Here is a 17,957-nt window from a genome sequence, read left to right as displayed (position 1 = left end):
CTGCTTATTTGCTGGGAAAAAAAGAAAATAAAAACATATGCTTAATTACCTCTTCTTCCCCAGGAGACAGCGATCGAGGTTTGTTTGGAACTGGCAAGGAGAAGTTTCTTCCTTCAGCTCTGGGAGGTGGTCTGCTGCTAAGGCCTTCAAGAGTATAGCATTTTGAAAGTTAACTTGCTGTAGCTATTTTTCATTTCTGTCATCACACATTTCCCCCCCTAAAACGGCCCTTGCAATTGTTCCCAGCAATTGATATTTTAAGAAGCCATAGCTTCAAAAATAATTTTCACCTATTCAAAACCGCAAGGGCTGTTGACTGTTCAGACATCATTCCATAGCCATGTCAATGAAATTTCAAGGACAGTTCCACAAATTTGAGTGATTTCTTAACAGTGCATGTCACATAATATAAAATAACTAGGCCATTAATGAAAAACTCACGGTAGTTTTAATGTGATCATCAAAAAGAATATTCAAGAGACCGATTTTTCCTAGGCTCCCGCACACCCAGAATGGATTCCCAACCACTGATACAGTGACGGTGCGGTAAAAAAGAGAATTAGGTCCTCCTGTGTTTACACATTAAGAAATGTAAGTTACCCGAGACAAGGTGAAATTACCTTGAGAATATTGTTAGCTTCTAGAACCAGAGTTTGCTACCTACTGCTCCTAACTGCATTCTCTAAAGAGGTAGGAGTGTTCAGCTCTCACAGAAGACCCTGCCAACTACCTGGTCAATCGGGAAGTCCGTGAGGTAGCTGTAAATTACCCAGCATTTGTGTCTCACCTTCCCTAACACCCTTTTGTCTTGTTCACGCTTCCCTGAAACCTTCTGAGAATGTGTTTCCTAATCTCAGCAAAGGTTTGATTGTGTTGATTTGTAATCGCAGAGGTTGTTTTCTATATGCCAGAATGGCTGTTAAGAACTGAAGAATTCTGTGAGCTGAATGTCCTCTGAATTATTCATGTGTCATTCATTCATGGTTCAACACATATCTATTCAGCACTCCTCTGCCCAGGCCTTAAGTGAGGCACCCCTCTACCCTTCCTTTAATCCCCACAGCAACACTGCAAGACGTGTATTATCTTCTTTCAAGGGTGAGGAAACAAAGGCTCAGAGAGCCTGAACAAATCATATGCTCTTAGTGGCAGGTTTAGGACCTGAACCTGTGATTCCCAAACATTATTCTGCGTTTAACAAGCGCTCCAGGTGGTTCCCCAGCAGGGTTGTTCCTCCATCAACAATACCCCACAAGAGGCAAACTGCAGGCCCAGGCCAATGAGGCAGCAGAATTACCTGGGAAGGGCTGAGGTCCCCTGAGCCAGGCTAGCAGAATTCTGCACCATGGTGTTCCCTACTTCTAATTAAGCAGAACAGACTGCCCTTCTTAAGGCTCCCAAGGCCTAGACAGATGTTCCCTATCCCTACCTTTGCAGTCCAACATGGCAGGCACTTTATACTGTGTATTGAATGAAAGAAACCTAACTAAATAGTTAACGGATATAAACAAGGCCTATATTGCCCGGCTCCTTTAGAGTCGAGGAATTACTTTTCTGCTTCTGCATGTGCAGGCCAGCACCAGGAAGTCATGTTCGCAATACACAATATACTACTTTTTATTGCAACCACACATCACCCTCACTATTGAGATCCTCAAGGGAGCTGGGGTGAGTTTTGTGGACAATTTACAGAACATCCTTTATCTTCCTAACAGGGGAGCAGCCAAAGGAGAAGACTGAGGACCATGTGTCCTGGCAGTCTTAGGGGAAAAAGGATCAATTTTGATTAAGGTAAGCATTCCCCCCAAAATTAACCAACTATTTACATTAATAATCCCCACCAACAACCCATAAAACTGGGGGTGTGTGGAACTTACTTTGGGAAACACTGATACAAATGAAGCGTCTGGAGCTTCGATGCCTGCAGAAGCCAGGCAAGTAACACAATGTGGGTCCACAGCACGCAGTGAGTTGTGGACACTGTGGAAGATCAAGGAGTGTGGGGGCAACTGTGGAAACCACGTAGTATTCACTATACCCTCAAATGCTTATGCAACATTGACAACATAATGGATTTCGTTGGTGTCTCACACGTTTATGGGATAATGTATTCAACTAAATGTAATGGATGTGCTCAAAAAATATATATATATATATATTGACTCTTGAGCCATAATTCAAGCACTAACATACTCTTCTGTTTATGACACACACTGGTGGTCGTGCCTGTGTACCATGACCCAAAAAAAAAAAAAAAGTGTTTTGTTCCTCACAGCAATTAAAAAATTTTAAAGCCAACCTTTAAAAATCAGGTAATTTGGGGGCTCTTGGGTGGCTCAGTCGGTTAAGTGTCTACCTTCAGTTCAGGTCATGATCCCAGGGTCCTGGAATCAGAGCCCCGCAGCAGGCTCCCTGTTCTCCCTCTCCGGCTGCTGCTCCCGTTGCTTGTATTCTCTCTCTCTCTCTCTTTCTCTCTCAAATAAATAAATAAAATCTTTAAAAAAATAAAATAAAAATCAGGTAATTTCATATTAAAAGCCATATTTCTGGTTTTTCTTGGGAAAAAAATCAGAAAATCTGGCAACACTAGGCCAGTTTCCTGGCATGAGAAAAATCTATTTACTAGAATTGGGTAACTTTCCACAGTCATTCGACACTCAGTCATTCAACAAACATTTTAAAAGTGCCTACCATGTGCCAATCACTTGCAAGTGTCTAAGGCTAAAAAATAAACACATTCTAGTCCTACCTGGTAGGCCTTTGCTGCTACTCAAAGTGGTCCATGGACCAGCTGTATCAGCATCACATAAAAACTTACTAGCAATGCAGACTCTCACATCCCACCCAGACCCACTGAATTAGAATTTCAACACAATTTCCAGGTGATCTGTATTCATATTAAAGTTTGAGAGCACTCTCAGCAAATACTTATCATGGACACCGAGAGAAGGTGTTAAAAACGCAGGTCCTCATCCCGACTTCCTGAATCAGAACCTTGGGGGGTTGGGTTCTCTTAATTTGTATTTTAAACATGTTCCTCCACTCTCAATTCAAGGATAGAGTCATTATAGAAACCTAAAGCTACAGAGAACGCCAAGCCATCATCCCGAGCACCATATAAAAACAGCAGGGAGGAAAAGCTCTCTGTGTGAAGATTAAGGCCAAGGCCACCTTTCTGAGGCCGTGTGTGTGTGTGTGTGTGTGTGTGTGTGTGTGTGCGTGTGTGCGTGTGTGTGTGTCTCATGTAGTAGCATCCTAGCATTCCAACAGCCCTGGCACAGCAGAAACGGAATTGAATATTGAATGAGAAAACATATCTTCTGGCCTTTAGGGAATGACCAAACTTTTGCCAACAGGCTTTGGGATGGTTAGGAATCCCATCATGGAGGCATGTTGCCTAGAGGGCAGGGATTAGGTCACTAGAGACCAGAGTACAAACCTTGAGAGAAGTATGGCGGCAGGGAGGCACTCTGTGGGAAACCACTGTTACTGCGGAGACAGAAAGAGAACAGATTTATGGGGGGTTGGGCTGAAGAGGCTGATGGCAGAGCTGGGTTAGGGAAACCCACTGAAAATGCTGCTGCTTTTGCAAGTACCAACCCTCCCTGAAGCCATGGCAGCTGAGTAAGAGGAGGGGCTGATGGGGCACATCTCACCCCTGCCCCAAGGTGGACTACCCCAAATGCTAACAGACTCTGAAAGCCGAAACAACAACCTATAAAAGGCATTTGAGGCTTATTTTTAAGAGCTGGCTGCAGTTTAAGGCCTTTGGGTTTAGAGAATGGCAGACGTCCTCTGGGGAGAAGACATCTCGTTTGGTTAGGAACGTATATGAATGGGCATGTTGTTTGGGAACAGTGAATCCTGGGGCCTGATGGTCCACGAGGGGAGGGGGGTGGCTGGATGAAAAACCCAGAGAGGGCCAGGCGGCCCTGCAGTGGACAGAAACAGTATCTTCAGGGATAGGGGTGGGAGGAGGCACTGGTGGGGGCCCCGAAATGCTGCCTGCTCCGTGCTGAGAAGCCATTTCCCCACCCACTAGCCCAACCGTGTCAGTCCGCTCTGCTCATCAATGGCGCTGAGTGGTCCTCAGCACGAAAGAAGGACAGGGTTGGGGCCCAATGAGGGATGGAGTAGAAGGAGAAAATGGCAGAAGAAAAACAGCTAGAAGAGTGAGAAGAAACAGAAGAAAATCAAAGCAAGAGGCACTCAGGGACAATGAAAAAAAACTGAGACTCCTGGATGTCTAGCAGGGCTAGCAAGGCCATGCAGGTGGTTTTCTCCCATATTGAAGGTGGGGCCTGGGCCTCTACCCTTGCATAGTAGAGAATGAACTCAAAGGCCTGGGAGCTCTAAGGACACCAGGGGGCAGCTCCTGGGCTTATTTAGGGAGAAATGACCTGTGTCTTTCTCCTGTTCCTGCCTCTGCCTCCAGACAGCCTCACTGTGGGCCCCGAGAAACACTGTTGCTGTTAAGAAACCGGGCCGACTAGGGTCTACACGTTGAACGTGTAGCAGCTGCTAGGTCTGCTCATCCAAGATCTGGATGAACTCTGAGTACTTAAATTCATTGGGTTTCTTGAGTGTTTGTTTTAATTCACAAAGTGAAAGCATTCCCCATTACTGCCCAAGAGTCCATTCTGTCCAGGTGACTATGGGGCAGTCAGTTCTGTACCCCTCCAACCCCAAGCACAGAGACTCCAAGAACAGCAGCGGATTAACACATTGGTGGTTTATGCTCAGCTTGATTTTGTCTCTGAAGACCCAAAATATTCCGACCTGACTACCACTGGCTCGTCTCTTTCTTCCCCAAACCACCTAATGTTAGTTCTTATCAATGGACCTGGGTGTGATGTTAAGTTAGCACTGAATGACATTACCACAGACCTTTCAGAGAATGCTCCAGGCATATGAGGTGTAGGGAGGGTGTGCTTGGGCGATGGCTTGGTGGATCTGGAAGGGAAAGTATTGGAGCTCATGGAGGGCATTGTGGGCTGAGGCAAAGGTCTTTGATGCACTGTGGGGGTAAAGGAAAAATAAAACAGATTGTCAGGATCCAAGCGTCTCAGGAACCTTCCAGAACTCCTCCCCAGTAAGTTAGAAACAGCTAGTCAAAAGATCAAATGTGGTTATGAAGTGGTAGGATGGAACCCCACCCCCAAGGTTTTTCTAGATGATTTGCCATCTTGGTGTGCATTAAAATGCTGCCATTCTGTATCATTCTCTATAATGTACATTTATTTTATTTTTTTCATTTTTGAAATGCTATCTTGGCAGAAAATTGTCAGTTGGAAACCATATGAATTTCAGAAATGATTCACAAGTTTTGTTTTATGTAAGCCAAATTTTATGCTGTCTCATTTATCTACAGTTAGTGAACCTTTCCTGTATTAGAAGGCATAAATATTAGAAATTTTTCTATCAAACCATATATGCAATTTTTAATTTTGCTGTACTATTAAGTCATTTACACCATTACTTATGAACATAACAATTCTCTTTGGTAACCCAGATAAACAATACAGTATACGAACTGATATATATCTACTTAATACTAATTTAACAATTATAATTGATTCTATGGGGTCTGTACTAAATAATTCCATGTGAATGCCCGAGCGAAAAAATGAAAGAGTGAGTTATAAGTTGTAAGAAAACTTTTTTTCTGAGCATACCATCATCTTCATCCTGGAAAGGGGAAGGAAAAAAAAAAGGTATTAGCCTATGATCAAAACACAATTCCTAAAAGAATTGCATTTCTCAATCATATAAATGTCTCTCTTTCTTTAGCAGTTGTGTGTCTCCATAATAAATATATTGAGGAAAACAGTAGAGCTTGCTAAGTGGTTCATAATTTCTTAATACAAGCAATCATCTAAGGACACTCCAAACAGAGACTCTCAGAATAGGTTCTGAGGTGTCCAAAAGGGCCTAAAGACACAATAATAATGGCAGTCTCTACAATGTGCCCCAAAGATTTATACACAATGTGTCATCCAATTCTCCTATCAACCCTTTAAAAATTTAACATCCTTATTTTACAAATGGAAATGTGGTGCTCAAGAAGGAGTCCTAACTTGCCAAGGGTTACAGAAATGGATTCGACCCCTAATCTGCCTGGCCCAAAGCTCAGCCTTCTTTCTGCCATGCCCCTTAAAAGCAACTCCACCTTACTTATGTATCTTGTGGCTTACAAGCTGTCTGCATTGCTCAGCACTTATCTTCAGGCAGCCTGTGAAACAGGCAAGGGAGGAGCTATTTGCTGTACTCCTCCGATGAGAAGTGATGTTCCAAGAGGCGAACCGATTTCGCCTTTGACCAGCGGGCCCTAACTGCCAACCTGAACTTGTTTTGATAGGCCAGCACAGTGGTGAAGAAAGACCACCTTATTCAAAGTATTGTTGCAAGGACTGAGTTGGTTATTACATGTGCCTGGTATATGTGGAGTGCTCAGTGAAAGTTAGCTGTCATTAGTCCTGCCATTGAGATAAGAAGAGTCATAGCCAGAATCATTCATCCCAGTTGGCCAACTGGGAGTCCCAGCAAAATGCTGCAAAAATAAACACACATGGGCCCAGTGAGTGCCCACGATGCAATCCTTCTTCAACACCATTGCAACCATGTCATATTTCTTTCTATAACTCTCCGATTCTCATGACATGAGCATCAACCTTTCCAGAGACTGGAAACATCAAGAGTATAATGTTACCCTCACTTTCAACCTTGTCTCCTCTTTGTCCCTATGGCTCTGTAGCCAAGCTGCTGTCCTTGCTGTCCCCATAGGGTGAATGGGCATTGTCGCCCACCTGCCTTTGCTCGGGACACTCCTGAGGCTGGAATGCATCTGGGCTATCTCTTAGGATGAGTCTATTCTGTGCTCTTCCCATCATTTAATGACATCATAAATCTCACCTCTAAGAAGTCACCCCTGGCTCCTCAAGTCCCATCAATTACTTTCTTGCCTCCACCCCTAGAGCTCATTCCATGATCACATGCTGTTTAGCATGTTGGGCGTGGGTCTGTCTCTCATATCTTCGCACTGATTTGAACCAGCACAACATCTAGCAGAGAGCTACAAGACAGCAGGCTCCTGTGGGCTGAGCCCTTGAACAGCGGTAGGGCCGTGATCACCTTCGGAGGGCTTATAGTGTAGAGGAAATCAGACAGACTTGGATTCGAATGCTCGCTAATCACTAGCTGTGCAACTTGTGATGAGTATCTTACCCCTTGTGAGTGTTAATTTCCTCTTAATAAAAGAGAAACAGTGATTCTTAATAGGGTCATTACATGCAAAAGGTGTAAAGCTGGGGTGACCAACTATCCTGGTCCCAGTTTGCCTGAAACTGATGGGGTTTGTGGGACATAAGATTTTCATTGGTAAAACTGGACATAAAACTTTCATTGCTGTTTCCCAGGCAAACAGCTCTTCATCCAAACGTTGCTAGCTAGCCAACATGCACACAGCAGGCATTCAATAATTGCTATTCCCTCTCTTATTCAGGTCATGGACTTATTAAAAGGGAAAACAGAGACCTTGTAAACTTTGCTGCAAGGCCCAGACTCTTGGGCATCCCTCCTTTTATCCTTCCCTCCGAACACGGTTACTTTAACCTTGCGAATTACCACCTGGGAGTGGGGCTGTGCTTCACCCAGCCACCCTGGGAGCTCCCTGAGGAACCAGAGCTAAGCAGTGCAGCCCTGCGGGCAGGAGGAAAAGATGGAGTGGTGCCCCAACCGGCACCAGTATTTAAGAGCCTACTGTGTGCAGGCCTTGCTCCCTGCACTGGGCTTCAAAGAAGTCTGGGAAAGGCACGGCCCCAAGATCCACAGAGCCTGCACTGATTTTCCCCGTTCCAAGCATTTACCAAATGGCATTTTGTACTTACGTTCTCTCTTCTGTCTGGTCCCCATCCATGCCTGAAATGAATTCGGGCAAAGAAAAAGAACTGAGCATGAAGAGTTCCAGCGAGCCAGCCTCAAAATATAGATAGTTTCATTTACTCTAATAATGAGAAATCAAACCCAATGAGCCGTGATAAAATGAGAGAAAAAAAAAAAACAGCAGAAATGCCAGGGAGCAGGGGTGGAGGGAAGGTTTGGTGACTCAATGTTCTGTCATCGTTGCGAGCTGAGCTAGGCAAACCTTTATTCTTTTAGCTACTGCAGCAAATAATTACATATATATAAAAAAGGTTTAGTCAGCAAACTAACTCTTTAGTACCTATTAAATTTCACTGAGTAAATGTTTCTCCAAGCAAATGAAAACATTTTAAGTGATATTCTCCTTTGCTGATGCCTTAAAACAGCCATCTCGAGGCTCACCCTTCAGGTGAAGGGGAGACAGTTGGAAATGCTACTGCTCTGGGACTCCTCCCAGATGCACGAGCGAGTCAGACAGATTTGGTGACAGCTTCCTTGAGCTATGACAGGCAGCTGTGTGTCTGGGCCCACATCATGTTCTCCTGGGACAGGGGGGTGAGAGAAGGAATATATTGAATGCCTCCTGTCTGTCAGATGCTTCACTTGGCATCCTCCCATTGTGTGTTTATTTAAGGTTTTGATATTTTGTTCATTCCATATTTTTTTATATTCATTTTGATTTTTAAGAAGATTCCATTACGAAAAATCCATTCAAATATTAACTTGATTTTTTCGGTGCCCTCTAGCCCTGGCCCTGGTTTAATCCAATAGCCAGAGCTATGAAGCCTGATGACACTGACGAGGAAAACAGAAGCCTCGGTTATGTCCTTAGGAAGTAATAAGGTGGAGCCTGACCCCAGATACATTTATGCCTTTGGTGCCCAGGCCCCCAAAGTCTTCACAGGAAATTTAGAAATATTAGAGCCAACTTCAGCATTCTGCCATTATAAAATGTGGCTGAACAGTGAGGAAGACACTTACAGTGACCTAAAAACCTCTCCCAATTATGTCCTCTCTGCTACCTGTCTTGACAAATGAAGTGGCAGGTACCATTCCCATGGACCGAGATGAAAGGAAAACATGAGCACGGGTTCGACTGGTGGAGGAGACATTCTCCACAGACAGCGGCCATTCCCATCCCCCTGATGAAGCATCCCTCCACTCCTTTCTTTGCTAGATCATTGTCATCTTCAAAGGGATCCAGGACTTGACATCCAACCCAAGAAGCCAGAATTCCTCAAGCCCCAGCAGCGAAACCATCCACGGCTCCCGGAGAGAGCACCCGTGACTTTCGGTCCCTTGTAGGCTACTGGGAGGCAGGCTGTTGGCATCACCGCTCTGAATGACAAACTCAAGCGACAGAAGGCAGTTACCTGGGCACAGGCGGCTTCTTGCCGGGCACGGGGCTACCCCTGTCATGCCTTTCGGTGGCTGGCGGTAAAGGAGGCTTTGGCATCTTGGGTAAATGCTCCCCAAGAGGCCTGCAGAGTTGAGAGAAAGGAGGCGTGAGGAACGAACTTTCCCGTGTTTCTACGGCACACCCCGCGTGCCCTCACACAGATGCACCTTACCTTCCCGCCGGCGCCAAGGGCTGTAAGACAGGAGGGAAGAGATGTGAGTGTCCTCAGCACTTTTCAAAGAATAAAGACAAGACACAGAGTGAAACAAAAGTAAAAACAAACAAAACGAACCAGGGAAGCCGCTTACCTTGTCAGGAAACGGCGGCTTCTTCCCTGTAAACGACAAACAGCACGCAGGCCGTGAATACTCTATCCGCTAAGCAGAAGGTATTAAACCATAGTGTCATGAAACCAGGAGTCCGAGCCCTGAGGGGGCTGTGGGAGTGTGAGCACCGAAGAACCATAGACATCAGCCCCGGACAATGCCCGTGTACAGCACCCAACTTTACAGGCCCGGAGAAATTAAGTGACCAGCCCAAGGCCACACAGAGTTGTGTACATACAAACAGTATTCTGGATTCTGTGCTTCTTCTCAACAACTGATTTTATGTCACTGATGGTAAGAAGGATTAATGTCTTCTTGGGATTTTATGCCTCTTTCACTGACTAAGAAGTGCTTTGTATAACCTAAGTTTATTCCTGTATCTGAAAGAAACCCATTTGCCCGGGAGGAGTTAATTTTCCTCCAATCCCGTGGTACGTGTGACATTACATGAAGTATTACACTTACTTTCTGGAAAAACTTTTAATTTACTGACGAGCATTTCAGGAGAGACTCCTGGTGGGATGCAAATCATTTTGTCTTAATTTTGGTTGGGTTTTGTTGCTTTCTTCCTTTTATTTTTTTCTTGGAACAGATGAAATGCAGGCTCCCTGAAGAAGTTCTAAGTGTACCTGAGAACTCTCCATTGCAAAGTTATTCAAAGCAATTTATTCTCGATCCTGTCCAAAGTCCCTCGGAGTAGATCTGCCCTAGGTTTTCAGTGCAATAAAAAGTACATCTTAACTGTATTCAACCAGGTCTAAAAGCAAATTCTGTATGCCTTGAGCAAGTCATTTAAGGCCTTTGAGTCCCAATTCCCTCACCTGTAAAATGAGGATTATAGGTTAAAAATGCATAGGTTTGCTGTACGGATCAGGTGACAATTTATATGCAGGGTCAGGCAGCTGACAACTGCTAGATACTTCCGCTTTCTTTCCCTCCCTCCTATACCTCTGTGCAGCCCACAGCGAATGACGATATGATTTTCACGACATGATGTACAGCCCAGGCCCCCAACAGGTCCTAAGAATCTGGTACTACTGTGAAGAGCTCACTGTCGAGTGGGAGACTGTTTTGGTGGTATAAGAAATGTGTGTTATGGGGCGCCTGGTTGGCACAGCGGTTAAGCATCTGCCTTCGGCTTAGGGTGTGATCCCGGCATTGTGGGATCGAGCCCCACATCACGCTCCTCTGCTAGGAGCCTGCTTCTTCCTCTCCCACTCCCCCTGCTTGTGTTCCCTCTCTCACTGGCTGTCTCTATCTCTGTCGAATAAATAAATAAAGTCTTTAAAAAAAAAAAAGAAATGTGTATTATTCATAAAACTTGGGCTTAGAATGGGAACCCTGCTTTACAAGGTTACCCAGAAAACTTTGATGTATATTCTTAAGCTTAAGTAGATTTTCTTTTTAAAAAAAGATTCTTCGGATGCATATTCTCCGGGCACCGTCTCTGTTAAGAGCGCATTGTAAGAGGTTAGTACTCTCAAAACATCATGGACTAGGAAGCAATCAAGGGCAGGTATTGTTGGAGAAAGCGTAAAAACAGTTTTTGGGGGCACCTGGGGGTCTCAGGTTATGATCCCAGGGTCCTGGGATGGAGTCCCGCATCAGCCTCCCTGCTCAGCGGGAAGCCTGCTTCTCCCTCTGCCTGCCGCTCCCCCTGCTTGTGCTCCCTCACCCTCTCTCTCTCTCTCTCTGTCAAATAAATAAGTAAAACCTTTAAAAACTAAAAAAAATAAAAATGGCTTTTTTAGAAAAAGAATCTTTTAAAAGGAAAGTTTTGTTCAGGTGATGACTCTGAAGGATTTGATGTCAGTATTCTACTTTTCGGACGCTTGACTTCTGGTAGTAAGCAGGCCTGGGGTCTGAACTTGAATCTGTCTGTCTTCATTTTCACGTAATTTGAACAGCTATCTGCAGCAGACCACGCTGAACTCAAACAGCCCACAGAGATTCCCATGAGTCATCAGAGCCGTGGCCCAGGTCGGGGAAAGAGCAGCAAGCAGGAGCCTCAAATCTAAGAACTGAACTGCATTTGCACACGGAGAGGAACCGGAGGCCACCAAAGCCGAGCTGCCTTGCTCAGAGTGCCGGCCAGGAAGGCTGGGTGTAGCCGGGATTTGGGGCTCCTTCTCCTGCAAGGCTCCCAGCTCCTTCCCCAGAACTCCCTACCCCAGAGCAAGGAAAATCCAGGGTCTCCGACTGTAGCACAATGTGGCTGGAAAAGAGCACCCACTTTGAAGTCAGAAAGACATGGGTTCAAATCCTACACCGAGTTATGCAAATATGGGAAAGTTCTTCAACCCCTCTGAACCTCAGTTTCATTGTCTGCAAAATGAGGGGAAGAACACCCTCCTTTCATTGGGTTGGCGTGAGGAGAATGTAGGTAAATTTTGGTAGATAAAGTGCTTGCCCCAGAGTGGGTGCTCAATAAATGGTTGCTAAGTTTTAGAATTGAATTGAAAATCGCTTTATATAGAGGTAGCCATACTCCAAGAACACATTGGGCCAATTCTGGGGGAAACGGACTGTGGGATACCCACAGTTTGGTCAACTGCACATGTGCAAAAATAAAAACCCTGACATTTGGATAGCGCCTTGGAGTTTTATCAAGCATCGTCTCCTTACAGAATGGCCACCTTACAAATAAGGAGACAACTCTGAACACATACGGTCCCTATGGTCAGTAAGCTGCTCAGCAGCAGCTCAGGCAGCTGACAACAGCTCTCCCAGAACTCCTGGATCTGCCCAGGCCCTCCCTCTGCACTGCAATGCCTCCTGCACTGGCCTGCGGGAGGACAATGGGATACGTGTACCCACGGCACCCACAAAGAAGCAGGCCCAGCACAGGGCTGACAGCAGGGGCTCTGCAGTCAGTCTGATCTCAGGTTGAGTCTCTACCCCCATCACTGGGTAGCTGAGTCATCTGGGAAAGTTATCTCTGGGTCTCAGTTGCCTGGTCTATGAAATGAGGATGATGCTTAGAGTCCCACGTCAGGGTACCATTATGATTGTGGTGACGCGTGTGAAGATCACGCCGCAAGCACTCTATAAACACTGGCCATGGTTACCATGCATCAGATGGAGCGATACCAACCTAGTGCGAAGGGCTCTCTGTCAAATGGGGCTAATGAACGATCAAGGGGAGGTTTCGTGCTTCTGTCTATGGAAGGAGCAGGGACTGGAAGGGAAAAAGACTGAAGTCAATTACAAGAAGAAAGAAGTTGGCTGGGGCCGAGGGAACAGGTGGGTCAGTGGGCAAGACAGGGCAGCCCCCGTACTTACGCTTTGCTGTTTTATGGTTTCTACTTCTGCTAGGCTCTTCGTGGTTTGGCTGGGGTGGGGGGAGTGGCTGTTTAAAAAAGATCCACATATTAGGTAACATCTCATTAGGATACATCCACAAGTCCTAGTGGCTTTATCACCCCAAATCTGTCTGACTCTGTTCACTTTCCTCTGTTTCACTTTCCTCTGTTCACTTTCCTGCCATTTCTCTCCTGGACAATAACCTCTTCCATGAGATCCCCATCCCACACTCTTTCATCTGAGGTATTATCCGCATGGCGTGGAGTGAGCATGTCACTCCCTGCCAAGCCCTCGAGTGGCCCCTATCACATTAGGAACACAATAAAAACTCGCCGTGTGTCCACCTTCCAGCTCCTTCTTAGACTCCTCTCTCCAGTGCCCACTGGGCTCCCACGCCAAGTGTCTTCTTACAGTTCCTGCAAGATCTTAAGCTCATGCCCTCCTTCTTATCTCAGTCCTTGTGTTTCCCTCTGCTTAGAATGTTCTTTCCCCAGCTCCTGCCACAACTGGCCCATTCTGTCCAGCTCAATTCACCTTCCCATCAATCATCAACTTACTGGGTTTTCTGTCTCCCTACCCACACATTACTACTCAAATTGTCTTGTGCATACATCTGCTTACTTGTTTAATATCTGCCTCCCCTTAACCAAAATGGAAACTTTATAAGGGCAGGGACCTTATTTGTCTTGTTCGTGCTCTATTCCTAGCAGCTGGAACACTGCTTGGCACACAGTAGCAGCTAACAGCTATGTGTTGACTGAAGGAGTGAATTCTGCACCCCAGTAGTGGAGGTAGAGGCCTTCAGGTTTCAAAGCAAAATCTTTGTAGATCAATTCAGCTCCCTGAGCCCCCTGTGCAAGAAAACTGCACACAGGAGGAAGCCATGTATGCTTAGATGAAAGGTCCCAACTATGGTGTGGTCTGCCTTTTGAGATTTGGGGAAAATACATCCTCTCCCTCCTTGCAGCCCTGACACTTTGGCAATTGCCTCCGCTGTCGAGGTGCTCAGATCCCTTATGAAGAAAACACATTTCCAGCTATGGACACATTAGCCTGAATTTCTCGGGGTCTCTCTGGGTACTTAACTTGACCCATAGGACCTGAGGCTGTAAGCTTGAAGAAAGGAAAGCGGGTTTGCCGCCTCTCTCCCCCCTCTGGGTTCTGGCCCGCGGAATTTCAGCCTCTGGCCAGCAGGTGGCGCACGTCTTGCAGGCGAGAGAAGGTGCTTGACCCATGCGATAGTGGTAGGGGCCATTTATTGACCTTGGTCCCTCGAGTTTATTTCACAGTTTTTATTAATTTCAAAGGTGGGAAATAATAGCACTACTTTATTATTTTAGTAGTTTAAATTGCCTGGGGTAAAAAGAAAATGCCGATGACATGCGCTATGACGTCAGTAAAAATCACTTGTATGTCACCCCCCTAAACCCCCTCACTGCGAGTGCTTGGGTTTCCATGTTCCCAGCCTATATGTAATCTTTTTTTACTAGTCAGCATTGGGTAAAGAGATGTAGAGGCTTCTGTCTAGCAAAGGAAGGATCAAAGAGAACACAGCACCAGGGAAGAAAGCGAGGAGGCCTACCGTGTGACTCCGGCCTACGGGCGGAGGAGGGAGCACTGCCATCGGTCTCTGCGGGGGCACGGGCGGCTGCTGCGGGACTTTGCTGGAAGGGGGCCGGTCTGCGGAAGAGCAAGGGCAAGAGGGTAGTGAAATGAAAGCAGAAATGCCACACCAAGGCAGGGTGAGTTGTCCAGGAACAGCAGAGCCCTGTACCCAGCTCTGAGCACCTCTGTGCTGGGGTGGGGGGGGCGCCCCATCCCACAGACCCCCACCAGCCCCAAGGCCAGCCGCCCGGGTGTCACAGACACTCCCTCTTACACACACACACCCAGGTGCCGGGGCAGGGTTAACTTGGCCCTCCTGGCTCATGTCCTGGGTCCTCTTCATTCCCCTCACAAATGCTCTGGACTGACCTCCCCCTCTCACTTCCTCCTTTTGCTCCTCCCTTGGCTTAAAGGGAAGGGCTGGTCACCAACTCTTGTTACGGAATCACAGACTTTTTTTTTTTTTGTAAGATTTTATTTTTAAGTAATCTGTACACACTCACCATGGGGCTCAAATTTATAGCCCTGGGATCAAGAGTCACAGGCTTTACTGACTGAGGCAGCTGGGAGCCCCGGATTCACAGACTCTTAACTGCTTACTTGGACTTGCTTGGGACAGAAACTCACAGAACTCTGATCCCACTGAAGCAACTCTAGGCCAAGTTGATAAGCTATCCATGTCCCATCCCTGTGATGGGGGGAAAGGCCAGGCCAGGACTGTGACTGAGGACCCCCTTACATTCTGTGCCCTGGGGGTCTGTTGCCTCACTGGAGTCCCAGCCTTAGAGCAGTGTTGTTCTTCCACAGAGAAGGGGGCTCAGAAATTGGGCAAGCCTGGTCTAATCTGGTGCCTCTCTACCCACACTGGCCAGCTCTCAGCGCCTCTGACATGCTATGTTCCTTCGAGCCGCAGGGCCTTTGCATGGCCATTCCTGCGGTGGAGAATATCCACCTTCACTTTCCATATCCCCACCTCCACTCAACGGCCAACTCCCAGTCATCTGTGAAATTGCAACTTAAATCTCTTATCTTAAGGGAAGCAAGGCCAGACTTGGCATATGCCCCAGCCTTGTCACCCACACTTGTCTTCTATAGATCATGGTTTAATTAACTCATTGGTGCTGCGTGCATTTGATGTTACCTCACCCACTAGGCTATGAAATCTTTGGAGGTGAGGACTGTCTTCACTCTGTGGTTCCATAACTGGCACACACGAGGCACTCAACAACTCAATTATCCGTGTCTTCTCTGGGCCTCCATTTCCCTGTATATGAAACAGGCTCGATCCTTCTTCCCCATATCATACGGTGTGCTTAAAAACACAAAACGAAATGCTGACACAGAGTTTGTGAAAGGGCTTCTGCATGGCAACAGTGTGGTCCAGCAGAAAGGGTGAGTGGTATCCGCTGGTTTACGGTCTAGATCATCGACTTTCTCGCTGATTCTGTGACACTCTGCTGTGCAAGTGTGCAGAAGCCTATTTTCTGTCACTACCACTCCTAAGACCCACGAGGCGGGGGCTATGTCTTCTTTCCTGACCATTTCCCATTTCTGCATTTAGAATGCCACCCAGCTCACCAGAGGACACCTGTCGTTGTTGAGTGGAGAAATGAATGAATGAGAGAGAAACAGTCTGATAGGAACAGACTGACAGTAAAAATCTTCCTGTTTAAATTTTTGGGTGATGGTCAAACCCCCTTAGTACTGATATGTTTACTGTGGCAGTTTGTGGGTGGAAGTGCCACGTAACTAGGAGTTGGTTGAAAGTTGGGGAGAAACAGGAAGGTACTCGTGAGTACCTAAGACCCACACAAAATGAGTCATTACTGCCCAATACCCTTGAGTGGCAGTTCAGGGTCGGTATCAGCCACCACGGGCAATGATTTGTCTGCAATAGGTATCATCCTCCCAGCAAACCTCTGTGCTCTACATTTTTATTTTCCTATTTCATAGATGAGGAAATGGAGGCCCAGAGAGGGGGAATCACCTGCCCAAAGCCACACAGACCCGCGAAGCCGCTGAGCTGGCATTAGCGGGCCCCTTTGTGCCGCATGGGCACTGGCGTCGCGCGGGTCAGCACAGCCGGCACGGGCCGCGGGGCCTTACCGATGTACGTGGAGTTGGAGTTGGGGAAAGGCTTGGCTGGCAGGATAGAGCTCTGCAGGGCCTCCTCATCGTTGGAGGGCGGCGGCTCGTAATCCGCATCGTCTTCCGCGGGGGCCTCGTCCTCCTCGTTGGGCGACTCATAGTCATCATTGTCGTCCCCATTCTGATCGTCGATGGGGCTCTCGTAGTCATCTTCCTCCTGCCAACACAGGGATGGGGACCAACCAGTTTGCAGAGGCTCCATGGCACCCCTGCGCCCGCATCGATTCTCTCCCTGCCAAGCCTCACAACGGTCCTGGCGTGGGAGGTCACTCCCATTTTACAGATGAGGACACTGAGGCTGGGGAGTGCAATTTCATGGGGTCAGTGAGTCGTGGACTTGGAACCTCCATCGAGGCCTTTAGGGCCACGAGGCAAGAGCATTTTCCTTTACACCTTTTGCACAAGAGAGAAAAGCAGAAGAAAGGAGGAGGGCACGGGAATAGAGGGGCGGGAGAGCCAGCTCTGTTTTGAGTAAACACATTTTTTATTCCAGGTGTCACCAAGAGGGAGACTAAAGGCCTGGAGCATTTGCGATGCCACTAGTTAATTGTCAGTTCTGTTCTTGGTGTGCCTGTGCTCGAAACATTCTTCTCATTATAACCTAGTGCAGTGAGGAAGGCCATGTTCATGGGGAAACCAGATAACCAAAGCCTGTTAATTAGAAGGCAGATTAAATTGTGTCTGAGAGGGGAGAGTCAGGGCTGCCTGGTTCTTTTTGCTGAGAGCTGAGTGTGGAGAAACAGTGGCTTATTATTCATGACATCTGACACTGAGTTTAAAGCTGCTTTTTTGGAAGAGATTCTTTTGCTAAATTTTAAACTTTGTGTTGTATTTTATGTGCTTCTCTGTGGGCCTCGGGGACAGTGCACCCTGGGGACTGAGTGACTGCCACTGAGGCTGCGCGTGAAAGTGGGCAGTCACCGTCATGGTTTCCCCAGCAGAAGTGGTACCGTCAGCCGGCGTGGGACAAGCGCCTCGTCGTTGCTCGCATGCCAAAGTCAGCTGGGGAGCAAATGAGCCCAGGGCAGTCCTCTAAGGTCAAGGGCAGTAAGGAAAGAAGTTTGTGGGAGGTGGCATCTTGACGAGGAAAGGTGTGTACCAGTAGCCTAGAAACCCTCACAGCTTTGCTACGTGACTTAAGAAAGACTATGTTGATCAGTTGAAAGATTCCTGTGTTCATGTTTGATTTGAGGAAAATTTTTTTAAATATTGGAAGGCAAAGTGAGGTTGAGTGTCTTCCTGAACTCCAAAAAAGA

At 46.8% G+C, this 17,957-nt stretch overlaps 1 protein-coding gene across 1 annotated transcript in view; it reads right to left on the bottom strand.

Moving 5' to 3' along the window:
• LCP2 (lymphocyte cytosolic protein 2) overlaps nt 1-17,957 on the bottom strand; it is a 44,414-nt gene that overhangs the window by 5,017 nt on the left and 21,440 nt on the right. The window contains exons 7-18 of the mRNA XM_002922880.4: nt 16,660-16,858; nt 14,531-14,628; nt 12,928-12,994; nt 12,740-12,823; nt 9,628-9,653; nt 9,492-9,511; nt 9,294-9,401; nt 7,887-7,917; nt 5,676-5,688; nt 4,888-5,017; nt 3,440-3,489; nt 50-144 (exon numbers count right to left, since the gene is read on the bottom strand). Of these exons, the coding sequence (XP_002922926.1) occupies nt 50-144; nt 3,440-3,489; nt 4,888-5,017; nt 5,676-5,688; nt 7,887-7,917; nt 9,294-9,401; nt 9,492-9,511; nt 9,628-9,653; nt 12,740-12,823; nt 12,928-12,994; nt 14,531-14,628; nt 16,660-16,858 (921 nt within the window). The remainder of the gene's footprint in view (nt 1-49; nt 145-3,439; nt 3,490-4,887; nt 5,018-5,675; nt 5,689-7,886; nt 7,918-9,293; nt 9,402-9,491; nt 9,512-9,627; nt 9,654-12,739; nt 12,824-12,927; nt 12,995-14,530; nt 14,629-16,659; nt 16,859-17,957) is intronic.

This window comes from Ailuropoda melanoleuca, chromosome 3 (assembly GCF_002007445.2).
Source record: "Ailuropoda melanoleuca isolate Jingjing chromosome 3, ASM200744v2, whole genome shotgun sequence".
In the NCBI taxonomy this organism is placed as follows: domain Eukaryota; kingdom Metazoa; phylum Chordata; class Mammalia; order Carnivora; family Ursidae; genus Ailuropoda; species Ailuropoda melanoleuca.
The sequence above is the reverse complement of the archived record's forward strand: the minus strand, read 5'-3'. Positions and strand labels throughout refer to the sequence as shown.